The 14119-nt window shown below is 29.8% G+C and overlaps 2 protein-coding genes across 2 annotated transcripts; one reads left to right on the forward strand and one right to left on the reverse strand.

The window, feature by feature from the left end:
• Positions 1 to 10076: 10076 nt before the first annotated feature.
• Positions 10077 to 11905, reverse strand: LOC141898927 (uncharacterized). The gene is made up of 3 exons (XM_074785074.1): positions 11602 to 11905; positions 11000 to 11487; positions 10077 to 10889 (listed from the first exon to the last, which is right to left on the reverse strand). The coding sequence occupies exons 1-3, from the start codon at positions 11903 to 11905 to the stop codon at positions 10077 to 10079; spliced, it is 1605 nt and encodes a 534-aa protein (XP_074641175.1).
• Positions 11906 to 12180: 275 nt separating this feature from the next.
• On the forward strand, positions 12181 to 13689 carry LOC141898928 (uncharacterized). The gene is made up of 3 exons (XM_074785075.1): positions 12181 to 12261; positions 12704 to 12790; positions 13001 to 13689. The coding sequence occupies exons 1-3, from the start codon at positions 12181 to 12183 to the stop codon at positions 13676 to 13678; spliced, it is 846 nt and encodes a 281-aa protein (XP_074641176.1). The 3' UTR covers positions 13679 to 13689.
• The last annotated feature ends 430 nt before the right edge of the window (positions 13690 to 14119 follow it).

Raw genomic sequence — 14119 nt, forward strand, 5'->3', positions numbered from 1 at the left:
GATAATAAAATATATCTATGTAGAAAATGTATAACTAAATTCAGAACTGAAAGTGCATTATTAAATCATAAACAATTATGTGAAAATCATGATCATTGTAAAATAGTTTTACCAAATGACAAGGATAAAGTATTAGAATTCAAAAAATATAATTACAAGAATAAAGTACCATTTGTTATATATGGAGATTTTGAATCATTAAATAAAGAATTAACTGATCAAGATAGAAAAGAAATATATCATAAAAGAAATAAATTAAATTCTAATGAAAATGATGTAATTGATTATTCAGATCCTCTAATAACAAATACTATTAAAAAAATTCATCAATCAGCTGCAGCTTTCGGGTTATATATAAAATCTGATTACCCAGAACTAATTAAAAGTGAATATTATAATTATAGAAATCAAAATGTTATCAATCATTTCAATTAATGAGATATAAAGGCGCAATACCATATTCATTTTATAAATCGCATAATTATTTCAATATAACTGAATTAGTAAAAGAACAATTCTATGATGAATTAAAAAATGAATATGTTAAAGATGAAGCATATAATAGAACATTGAATATTTGGAATCATTTTTAAATAACAAATCATGGACAATAAGTAGATTTATATCTAAAATCAGATGTATTATTATTAACTGATATATTTGAAAGGTTTAGAGATGTAAACCTAAAATATTTTAATATTGATCCTTGCCATTGTTATTCATCACCAGGATTAACTTGTGATTGTGGTTTAAAATTTACAGATATAAAAATGGATTTGTTAACAAATATAGATCAATTATTATTATTTGAAAAATCTATAAGAGGAGGAGTTTCAGGTGTATTAGGTGATAGATATTTCAATGTAAATGATAATCCTGGATATAAGTTATTATATATAGATGCAAATAATCTTTTTGGATGGGCAATGATGGAACCACAACCTTATGGAGTATTTGAAATAAGTGAAGTTTTACAACATGAAAATAATGATAGATTTGATTGGAAGAAAAGAATTCTAGATATTGCAGATGATTCAGAGACTGGTTACTTCTTTGATGTAGACTTGGAATATCCTGAAGATAGAAAATTTAAATCTAGAAATCTAGCATACTATCCAGAACATAAAACTGTAACGCATGAAGAATTATCAAATTATCAAAAAAGAGTTAAACCCGAAAATCATATTCATACAGAAAAGTTAATGGTAACTTAGGAAGATAAATATAAGTATGTAGTGCATTATAGAATGTTAAAATTCTATTTGAATCAAGGATTGATCCTAAAAAAGTACATAGATATATTTAATTCAGTCAATCTAAATGGTTAGAAAAATATATAGATTTTAACACCAAACAGAGAACTAAAGCTAAAACTGATTTTGAGAACGATTTCTTCAAACTAATGAATAATGCATTCTATGGTAAGACTTGTGAAAATCTTAGAAATAGAAATGATATTGAGTTAGTTTGTAATGGTAAAAGAATTAGACATTTACAAACATATCCTAAGTTCATAGGTAACAGAATATTTGATGAAAATTTAGCTGCAGTTGAACATCTATGAAATTTAATAAACCAATTTATGTTGGAGCTACAGTTTTAGAAATATCGAAGTTATTAATGTTTGAATTCTATTATAACATATTGCAACCTCATTTTGGAGAAAAGCATATAGAAATCGTATATTTTGATACTGACAGTTACAAGTATTAAAGATAAAAATTAATAACATAACTGATGATTTAAAAACATTAAAACATCATTTCGATTTTAGTAATTATCCTAAAGATCATGAATTGTTTAACAATGATGATAGAAAGGTGCCTGGTAAATTCAAAGTTGAATTAGGTGGTGAAGAAATGATTGAATTCATTGGTATAAGATCTAAAATGTATTCATATAAAACTAAAAATCATGAATCAAAGAAATTGAAAGGAATTACTAAAAGTGTAGTAGAAAAAAATATTCATTTCAAAGATAAGGCCAAAAAAAGATGTCTTGTTTCTCATGATTTTGAAATCCCGCCCGCATCGGAAAAATCATCGGCAAATTAGCGATAAAAATAAAGTCCGCCCTACCGCATCATAGCTCGAAAATAAAATTTGTTTTTTATAAAAATTAAAATCCGCCCGCCCGCATTGATATAATACGCATATCGTCATCTTTTTATCATTTTATTTCTCTATGAACGTATCGAGAAAAGTTGATCGTATAAATATCATCGGCACCACACTGGTGACTCGAACCCATATCAACGGAGTCGGTTACCGTAGGCCTAAATGTCAAATGCCAGGGTCGCTGTGGAGCTTGATTTCTGGCGTGATTCTTATTTCGAAGCATCTTCACCCGTCAAAAATACTTACTTTATTCATCATAAGGTATTATATAATATATATCTGGTATCATTTCACTTGGACTTTGTATTTCATATATTCCTCCTTCCATTTATAATAAAAAGTTTTATTAAAATTAAAATTCTAATACATAACACAATTTAATTGAGAATTTACAATATTTAATATAAATGTACATTTTAAAATTTTTGATTCCTTTATTCTTTGTCATGAATAATTGTATCCCATCTTTAGTGTTCTGTAATTTTTTTCCAGAACCATGTAATGAATTATCCTCTGTTGTTCTAAAATCTAACCATAATGCATATTTATTACCGGTATAATAATCAATTTGATTAATATTACAATTTTTAGATGATTTTACTTTTTCATTCATAAAATGTTTTCTAATTTCTGGCCATTGATCTATCATTCTCATTCCTTGACAAAATATTTTATTTGCTATACCTTCGATAGTTATTTCTACTTTTGTTATTTCAGGATTATAATAATTATCGACCTGTATTGCGCCATTAGAATATGTTGCAATGGTAAAAAATATTAATATACCTTTAATAGATCTTCTTGGGAAGTTAATATTCTCATTAATTATTTCATCACTTGCATTAATAGTTACAGTTTTAAATTTATCAATATAATAATATAATAATGAAAATCCTTGATTGTATTGAGTTTGAATTATACTTGAAATATTTTCATCAGTTACTGTGTCATATTCTAAACATATATTCGATAATCTATAACCCATATCTTTAACAACGCTAGATAATACAATTTCATTACACAGGAGCAAATGTTATTTCGAATATAATATCTTCTTGAATTGCGTATTTATATAAAGGTGCATTATTATTTATCAATTCAAAATCTAATGGAATTTTATGTTTGCTTCCATAAATCTTTTTGATCAAATTATCTGCGGTACGAGTTACTATTGCGTCATTCGCTCCTGATCTTAATTTATTTTGGTTTCCTGATTGGATGCCTTGAAATATCATATTATTTCTATTTTCTTTAGTTAATAATAAATCTTTGTAATGCATAAATAAATTATAATCATCTAATGAGAAAACTGTTTCTGGACAAATCTTTATAGTTAATTTTTTAATCAAATATCTTCCAACATTATCAACAACATAATTATCATTATTACCAGTTACATTTATATCAGCTGATAAATAAATACTATTTGGAACATAAAAAGTATTTTGTGTTAATCTAGGGATTCTAACATTTAAAGTTTCATCAGGATTACTATTAGAAGGGTTATGAGTAATTGTATGATGAGATCTTTCTGCTTTAATAGCATTAGATATTCTAGGATTCTTAGAAGGATTTATATAACTCCCACTCATTTATTTAACAAAAAATTAATTATCATATTCACTAACCCAAAAATAATTGCACTTACAACTGTAATCAAAAATAAAATAATATGTTCAGCAGCAGAATAAGTTAAGAATATTCCCAGGAGATTTCAATATAAAACCAACAATTGATGCTATAACTCCGGGTAAAGCTGCAGCAGATTTTTTAAATAGTTCCCATAAAAAATTTGCTAATTTTTTTAAACCATCCTTAACTTTATCTTGTATAGAATTATTATCATCTGGTGGTTTATCCGGTTTATTGGGAGTAGGTGTAGATTTTAATGAATTTGATATGGCTAAACCTATTGTCGTGAATACCATAGTTACAGCTGTTAGAATTGAAAGAATTGTTATACCTTCTAATTTAAATAACAATTTTATTCTGTCTGTCGATGATATTTTAGAATTTGGTTTTATCAACAAATCTTTAAAAATAACTTTTGATTTCTTAATATGATTTAGGTCAAATGATTTTAATAATATACCTCTTTCTTTTTCCTGAAATTCTTTGTTATATTTTAAAGAATCTATTTCTTTTTCTAAAGCTAACTTTCTGCATTCATAATCAACTTCATCAATTACTTGAAGATCTCTATTTAATTCTAATTGTTTTAATTCTTCATTTGCATTAGTTAATTCTTTTTCTAACATGGTTATTTTAGAAAATCTCATCTTAATGTTAGCAATTTCACCAGCTGATTTTTGCATACCTTTAATTTCTCTACGTGCTTGTTCATGAAATGCTTCTAATTCATCATCAGTTAAATTAAGTAATCCTTTTTCTAGTAAAGATTGTATTCGATTTATTCTAGTTTCAGTACCGGGTGAATCTAAAACACTATTCATCTCTTCTTCAAATGAATGAACTGTATCGAACATGCTATCAAAATGTTTTACTAATTGTAATTGACTTGAATCATTATCAATTTGTTGAATATCTCTTCTCGATGTTTCTGGTGTTGAAGATCTTAATTTATCTAATCGATCTGCAAAATCTTCATCATTTTCTGGGTCAACAAAAGTAGGTTTTTGATTTGGATTTTTAAGTGGTGAATATTCATTAATATCAATATTCTCAATTGGTTCTTCTTCATTTATTCTATCGATGGCATTCCATATAATTCTGAGAAATTCTGAACCACCTTTTGAACGTTCAATTGTAGATCCTGCATGCATTTCAGGATGGTACAGATCTTCTCCCATTTTAGATAATTTTAATTTAACATTATCACCATTTAAGTCAAGATTATAAAACCATGAATCATTTTTAAATTCTAAATTATTCATGAAATGTGGATCTTTTTCTCTAATGTGAGTTATCTGTTATATTTTTTGTTAATAATTCTTCAATAACTGTATTTGTTACACTATGTTTTATGTATAATAATTCTTTTTTCAATACAGGGTTTTCTGTTCTTTCTGATCTATTAATTAAATCTTTTCTTTCTGGTCTAGTTTTGATTATTATCTCATCGCGGTTTCTTTAATAATCTATTAATTTTTCACTTGTTTCAGTATCATCTTTAAATTTATCATAATCATATAATATAGGCCCACTAGAATCATCTTCACCTAAATTAGTATTATATGCTGCTCCACCATCATTATCAATATTAGTTTCATTAAAATCAGGTTGTGGTTCCTCACTTATACCAGGGGCGTCACCAAAAGTATCCATTGGAATATCTTCTTCCATTTATATAATAAAAAATTAAAATTAAAAATATAATATTCCTCCTATTACAATTCCTATACAAGTAATAGCTAATTTAGCATTTTCATGGGATTTATTATCATTATTAGTTTTAGTTATATCATGTTGAATATTATCAGTTTTTATATCACCGTGTGGGTGCCGTACTGCACCATTTTCTGTAGTATTGTAATCTTTTATTTTAGAATCATTATCCAATTTAATATTCTTAGTTTTAGTTTCTGTTGATTGAATATGTTTTTTAATTTTTTCACCTTCCATTAATTTTGGAGCAGTAATAATCTTTTTATTTATATCATTCAATCCAAACTAACTATTTATTGTTGCAGTTTTAATTAGATTATTATAACCAATTATATTTCCCACCTTTAATACTAAATCATTAGAAATAATTAATAGATTAGGACCTATACAATAATTTAATCTAATATGTGATTTATCTAAATAATTTTGATATCTTACTATATTTTCTGGAATCGATCTATTTTTATCATTATGAATTGAATCTTCAAATAATACTTTGAATTGTTTCTGTGCGTCAAATGAAGTGTTATACTTTTCCAACTATTGGTGATCTTGTTTCAACCTGTACACCTAGAATACATATCAAATAAGTTCTAATAGATTGATTTATTCTTTGTATTCCAGCTTTAGTAAATCCTTCACTATTTTCTAAAACGAAATTAATCCATCCATTTTTATTTTGTTGTTGTATATTATTATAATATTTTGGTAATTCATTCCAATTTAGTGTTATTATATCTGTATTTGTTATTATTTTACCAAATTCTTTAGTATATAATATTCCTAATCCACCCATTGTACCAATTTTTGCTCTAAAATCATTATTTGAATTAATATTAAATTCATTATATATTTTATAAAACTTAGAAAACTTAATATTATTATTTAGTTCATTAAAATATTTTGAACCTGGTAAAGGACATTCTAATTCACTCAATATCAATTTTATTTGAAAATATCTATGAAATCTAAAAAGTGATAATAGCAATGGTAAACTTGGTTTGTTTAAATGATCATTCCAACTTATACCACACCCTGTTGTTGCGCAATAAACAGCAAAATTTAATTGGTTCTGCCAATACTTCATATTAGATTTTAATAACCATTGTTTTGCCTCATTTAAATTTTCAAAATTAATTACGTAAATATTGAATATATTTTCCATCTTTGCATTAAAACTATTAGTTTCAGTAACATAAATATCTAAATTAATTAATGAATTTAAAACTAAATTTTTATATGGAATATCTTTATTAAAATGGAATATCTTTATTAAAATCTATTGCAGGAATATTATATTTAATTGATTTATTATATTGGAAAGCTTTTGGAAACCCCATTTACTTAATTCAAAAATTAATAATTAACTAATTCTTTTAATAATTTATCTTGTTCTTCAACTGTTATATTACCATTTAAACTTATTATATAATCTAGTGTATTTTTAAATTTATTAATTTCTTTTATATTAGTTTTAATTTTTTCTTTATTACTTTTTATATTTAATTTTGAACTTATACCAGTTAAAACACTTGAACTTAATCCTAGCATCCCTAATTGATAGAGCTAAAGGTGTTAATGGTGAGAATATTGCTAGAAATGTTATTACAGAACTAATTGTAACTGAACCACTGATAATAAAATAATAAATAATTTTACTTTTTAAATATTTTTTTTTTCAAATCTTTAAGTCACTTTCAAATTCTAATATTTCTTTTTCTAAATATGTTTTTAATTTAGTTTTATTTATATCATGAGGAATAATATCAATATTACCAACTTTATCATCCATTTATTTAGAAAAGAAATTACTAATTAGTAAATTTATATGCTACAAATATAACAATAACAGTTCCACCTAAAATCCATATTATTTCATATTTCTGTTGTTCCTTACTTGGGGTATAATAATCTGATAATTTAGGTTTATGTAGATGTAATTTTTCTTTATTGGTTACCGCGTTATATAAACTCATTGCATCATCGACTGATTGAAAATCTCTATGTGAAATCTTCTGATCATATAATTCTTTATTGATGTAATCCATATAGTTTTGTCTTTTTTCTCTATATTCTTCTGCTGCTTTATTATTTTTTTCTAATGCTAAGTTATGTCTTTTCTGTTCTGATAATGAACCATTTTTATCAATATGCTTAAATAAATAACCACCACCTGTAAATGCTAAAGCGTTAACAATTGCCGATTCTTTAATAGTTATAATTGTAGATGCCATTTATTCAGCAAAAAATTATGCATTTATATAGGAGGAATATATTTTTGTTTTTCCAAATAATCAATAGTTAAATTAGATAAAGTAACTGCTAATGTTAATTTTAAAATATCATTTATATCAAATCTATCAACATTAACACTTCCCATTTTACATACTTTAAATACCATTGAATAACCAACAGTTCCAACTGATAGTAAGGCACCATTATATAATCCAGTTATTATCCACTTATTATCACTCATTTATTTATTTAAAAAAATTACTATCTTCAAAATATTAAGTTATCTTATTTATAATTATTTCAACATTTATTTCATTACTACTTTTATGATTATCATATATTTTAGATACTATATCTTTGATATAATCGATAATTCTATCTTGATTTAATTCATAATATTCTAAGGGCGTTTTGATTAAATCAATTACTTTTTCTATATTATACTTTTCTTTATTAATTATTGATGCATTGTTAAAAGAATTACTTTTAATATCAGTAATTACATCATTTCTCATTTCTTTACCATGTTTAAAATCAAACCCAAAACATATACTCGGCCCAACAGTTATATTCATTTATATAGTGAAGAAAATTACTCTCATCATCTTATAACTAATTCATATATCACAGGAAAGTTATTCAAATCAATTAAATATCCATTATGATTTCTAATTTCTAATCTAAAATTATTAAATTGAGGAATGCATGGTTTGAAATCACATTCTGTTAAATTATAATTTATTTGCGTTCCAAATTCTTTAACATTCTTCAATGGTAAAATATTTAATATACTAGAATTACAAGTTATATCTTTAGTTGCTTCGAATGTTTTTGTAGGATCGATTAAATTGCAATTAATATAAAAGTGTGTAAAAGGTATTAAGTTAGGTGTAGCATCAATATTTGTAAAAGATTTATCTGGAGGAATTCCTTACAGTTTAGCTATAGGTTTTTTTACCATAGATTTATGTTTTTCAATATCAGCCAACCTTACATTATTTTGTCAGAACTCTCACTTTTTAAAAATCTAATATTAAACCCGGAATTATTACCTGACTTGTGCCAGGCTTTTCTATTATTTCTTGTGCCAATGTATCTAAATTATATAACCCTGGTTTTAAATATATATAGGCCCATTCATTTTTATTTTTATTAAAAATTAAAACGGCTCTATGTTCAACAGTTTTATTCGATATATTGTAAAATGAGTTACATAAACTTATATTTACTAATTTTAAATCAACACAATTCTTAAATTCTCTGTCTAATTGTACTAGTAAATTATGTGATTTATAATTTGTAAGACTTCTTGAATCAACAAATATTCTATATTCTCTTAATTCCACCATTTATTTTACATATTTTATTCGAAATCTATTTCATGGTGCCCTTTTTCATTCTTACCTGTGTATATGAAATAGAAATCACCTGAACATAATTCTTCTAAATCTTCACTTGACAATCTATGAAATCTATCCGGTAAATATGTTCTGAATTTATATTATATTCATTTTAATCCTTCATATTCTAAGTGGATGACTTATTTACTACCATATCTATTAGTAACTGTATCAATATTTGTAATTAGATATTTATTATGAATTGTTAATTCTGTTAACTTTTTGAATTTATAATCTACAGATTTTACATTTGTGATATCTTTAATTCTATCTAGAAATGATTTGTTGTTCTCACTGTATACTTGTTTACTCTCCATTTTAATAACATATTTTTTATTAAAATTGATTTTAGAAGTTATAAGATTAATATTTTAAGAGTAATAGGGAATATGTTTTTCTAAATTAAAGGTTGAGCGGTTGAGTGAGTAAAAAATGAAAAATAAATTCGAGTGTGCGAGAATTAATTTTTCATTTTTTACTCACTCGACAACATATTCCCTATTACTGTTTATAATACAAAAAGAAATAAAACATCAAAAAGTAATAAAATGTTTAAAAATGATTCAAACTTTACAACAGAAAAGGATATTAAAGCATCATCTTATATTAGATTACCATTTACAACAAAAGCAGTAATAAATTGTGAAAATGAAGATAATAAATGTTTTCTATGGTCAACAGAAGATATTACGCATAGTTTTAGAATAATATATTACCGGAAATATGAAACATTATATAAAATTGATCAATATCCTTGTCAAGACGCTGTAAAAAGGGGGCAAAATCCTCCCCTCGAAAAACTAACAGGTTTTCTCTTTAAAGGACTGACTATATAAATGTCCCGTGGTCACCTGTTAGAATGTCCAACCAACGCAGTAACGCATGACTGCCCATATATAAATAAATAAACATAAATATCCGACATTCTCCGGGGCCACAAAGAGTTACAAATAAATTTCGGAAATTCGGAATAAATCGATTAATCGTCTTCTTCTGATTCTTCATCATGGGCGATTCTTCTGATCTTGTCTCGTGCCTTCGTTGCGGCACCTCGTGGTAACCGAGATAGCAACACTTCCGCATCAGAATCGTCTACTTCAGCATCTCGTCCAGACTGTGGACGGGACACGTCACCCTTTGTAGCTTCTCGGACCTCCAAAGGATAAAGTTTCGATATGGAGCGATTGGTTGAACCATTCTTAGTACGTAGTGACACGAAACGTACTAAACTGTCTCTACCATAATGCAGATCTGTAACGACACCCATCTGCCACTTTGACCTTGGCTCTTCATCCTCGATCAGCACAACATCTCCGCGACTTATGAATAGTTCATTCTTGCCGGCTTTCTGTTGATAGTATTCACGCAAAGACGCCAAGTACTCTCGCGCCCATCTATTCGAAAAGTGCTGCATAATTACAGACAGATGTTTCGATCTCGATTCTGCGACGCAAGGCTTCAGCTCAAAGTCTGGGTCCTCTAATTCCCCCGGGGCCACATACGAATGCGGCAATGAGGTGACACGCCTACCAACCATAAGCTGAGACGGAGTTAGAGGATTCTCATCCGACGGGTCTGACGACAAATAGGTTAACGGACGATCGTTCACGACGCTTTCTACTTCGGTTATGACGGTTCGAAACTCATCGATAGTTAAAAGCGCTCGACCAACGATTTTCTTCAAAACACTCTTCACGACTCCTACTAAGCCCTCCCAATAGCCTCCGACCCAGGGGGCACGTTTCGGTATAAAATTCCACGATACGCCGTTTTGACTAATAAACTCCTTAGCCTTAATGATTTAGAAGCATCGTCCGACAATATTTTCTTCGGTAGTGATCTTCTCGCAACAAATCTTCTAAACGCGCGAATAAACGATGCGGTTGTTAGGTCTTCTGTCACCTCGAGATGTACACCACGACTAACCGAACACGTAAAAAGACAAATATATGCCTTTCCGATAGTAGACGGAGTTCTGACGTTAAACGGTCCAGCATAATCCAGTCCGGTATAAAAGAACGCTGGAACTCGAGCAACTCTATTTACTGGTAGCGGTGGAGGATCCGGAAAACGGAACGGACGGCTGTTGAATCTACGACAAATGACACATTGACGGAGGCGACTTTTAACCAGTTGACGGATGCACGGTATCCAGTACATCTGACGTATGTACGATACAGTAGAATTTACTCCCAGGTGGAATACCTTCTCATGCGCATCTTTGATAACGAGATTACTAAATGCATGTAACTTCGGCAGCAGACACGGATATTTCGTAGAAGAAGCAATATCAGCGTTATCGATTCTACCGCGAGAGCGTATAAGCCCTTCTACGTCCATATAAAGCTGCAATTGACGGATTATCGGAGTTTTGACTTTCACCTGACCTCCTGACTATACGGAATGAACATCTGGAAACTCAGAACGTTGCAAGTCTCTGATTCACGACAATCGCGCCGCTTCTATCTCGGTTTGATCCAAAGGTTCACGGTTTTTCAATTTACCTCGCGTATTGTCAATAATTCGACGCACCCAGGCGGTGACGCGCAACAACTTGCGGAGACTCGACATCCTAGTCGCATCCACTATTTCAGTAACACCAACTTTTTCACGTGGAACGGCTCCCTTAACTGAGTTCACATCAGTACCCACTTCCATAGCAGAAATAAATGCTGAATATGGCGACCATGTCGGATGACTCCCAGAAACCAACCATTTTGGTCCATGCCACCATAACGAATTACTATGTAGGTTCAATGGTTTCTCAGTAGAAATCCTGTACAGTACAGATTGGCTGTCCGACCACATGTACAATTTCAACGGTTGACCGATTTCCCGAATAATACTACTAGCCAGACGTGACCCTATACACCCTTCTCGTAACGTGGCGCTTTGTTGCGGCGGCAACGAGAACTAACTAATAGTGACGTCATTCGGTGAACGATTTTACTTCCGCGAGCGCGGTACTCTACCCTGTGATCTCGTGATATTAATCGCTGCTAGTGCTAGAATTATGGTAAGTATGGGTAAGCAGTATCAACCATATCAATTATTGTTATCACCAGTAATGTAATGTGCGATTAATGCCAGTGTATGACCTCTTTATCGGCGAGAAATCGACCGAGATTCAACTTGAACTACTTAACAAAATTCCGGCGAGGTTTGTAGGTCACCTCCGCCGCACTGCCACAGATAAGACATTTGAGTCATTTCCTTGAATCTTTTTTTTGAACTGTTAGATTAAACGATCTCTCAGCTAATAAATTACTTATGTACCAGTACTCAATAATAACAGCTTCGGAAGTCAAAATATTGTTGTTAGGCTAGCCTCTAGTGAATCAGTATATAAAAACCTTCTTGGGTATCATTCATTTATTACGTACGCATAAGATTTGAATATTTCACCCCCCCCCCCCCCCCCTGTACGCAAAATCGGCCGTTTTTTCATATACATTAAGCATTACAGTATGCAATTGCACTTACCCCTCCCCCCTCCCCTAGTGCGTATGTAATAAATGAATGACCCCTTGTTACTTAACTGTCTTAAGACACAGCAGGCTAGATAATACTAACAACTAATACAATTTTATTCTTTTGATTTTTTAGGATGATCACTACTATTCATTTAGTTTATCGAAGGATTATGAAACCGAGAGCCGTGACGAAGATTCAAGGAGAAAGAAAGGTTCTACGGTTAGTAAAATTAATTTGTACATGCCTAATATTCAAGAGCAAATATTTTTGATTTCTTGATAAAATTCTAATAATCGTACGTTCATAGATTTATCATAAGACTGATAATTAAATAAAATTTGAGCTTTATCCCCTATCTGTTATGATTAATTTACAATGCCTTATTGAACAATTTGCAACAATAATTTATATCGATTTAATTTTTTTTAGAGTCGGAGAAGCTGCTGCGTCCCTTATTGCACCAAATCCGGATATTATCATGTTGAAGGCCACGGTGTAGTTTCATATTTTAGTTTCCCATCAGAACTTGGGCTGAGAAAACAGTGGTTGGCCCGCATTAAACGTGATGAAGGAGACCTGTTTGAAATAACGAAAAACACATTTGTGTGCTCGCAGCATTTCAAAAAGGACGATTATCGTGATGTATCCAGTTATTCAGGACGTAGATATCTTAAGTCAACCGCCATTCCGTCTGTGTTTTCTTGTTGGGAAGGAGAAGTCACGAACTGGAACCCAAAAAAACTGAGGAAACCAAATAAACTTGTTAACTTATGTGATTCGCGCGTTCAAACTACATGTACATCAGTAGTTCCAACGGAGGATACTTCAGAATTTGCCCCCACGTGTGAGCCAATTTCTTTGTTCGAGGACGATGGACCGGATTTGCTTGAAACAACTGTTACTGATAATGGCATGGACTTGATGTCATGTAGTACTACAATAACTCATAATGATTACACAGAACTTTTAAACAGGATATCTAACCTTGAACTAGAAAATGAAAAGCTCCAGTCTCAGGTGGAAAGTTTGCAATCAGAAAACAGATTTACCATTGATAGACTTAGTGTTGATAATATAACATTCTATATACAGGTTTTCCAAATATAGAGACTTTTAATTCAGTGCTAAAATTTTTAAACCCGGGAGAACTTGGTGAAAATTTAATAGTGGCTAAATCAGAACCCTCTGCATCAGTTATAAAAAAGGGTCGGCCATTTGCTTTGTCTCCTAGGGACCAGTTTTTTTCTGTTTTTGACTAGGATACGACTTGGTCTATTAGAGCAAGACCTAGCTAACCGATTTGATATCTCAGTTGCTACAGTTAGCCGTTTGATTATAACCTGGGCTAATTTTGTTTATCTTAGACTTGGCGCTCTGCCAATTTGGTCTTCAATTTGCCCTTTGATCAGGGTGATGACATTATGGCAGATAAAGGGTTTGATATTCAAGATTTGTTGGATCCTATGGGTGTTCATCTTAATATTCCGCCATTTCTTCAGATGCAAGACCAAATGTCTGCTGATGATGTTGCCAAAACACAGTCAGTGG

Source organism: Tubulanus polymorphus, chromosome 2 (assembly GCF_964204645.1).
Source record: "Tubulanus polymorphus chromosome 2, tnTubPoly1.2, whole genome shotgun sequence".
NCBI classification, from domain to species: Eukaryota; Metazoa; Nemertea; class Palaeonemertea; order Tubulaniformes; family Tubulanidae; genus Tubulanus; species Tubulanus polymorphus.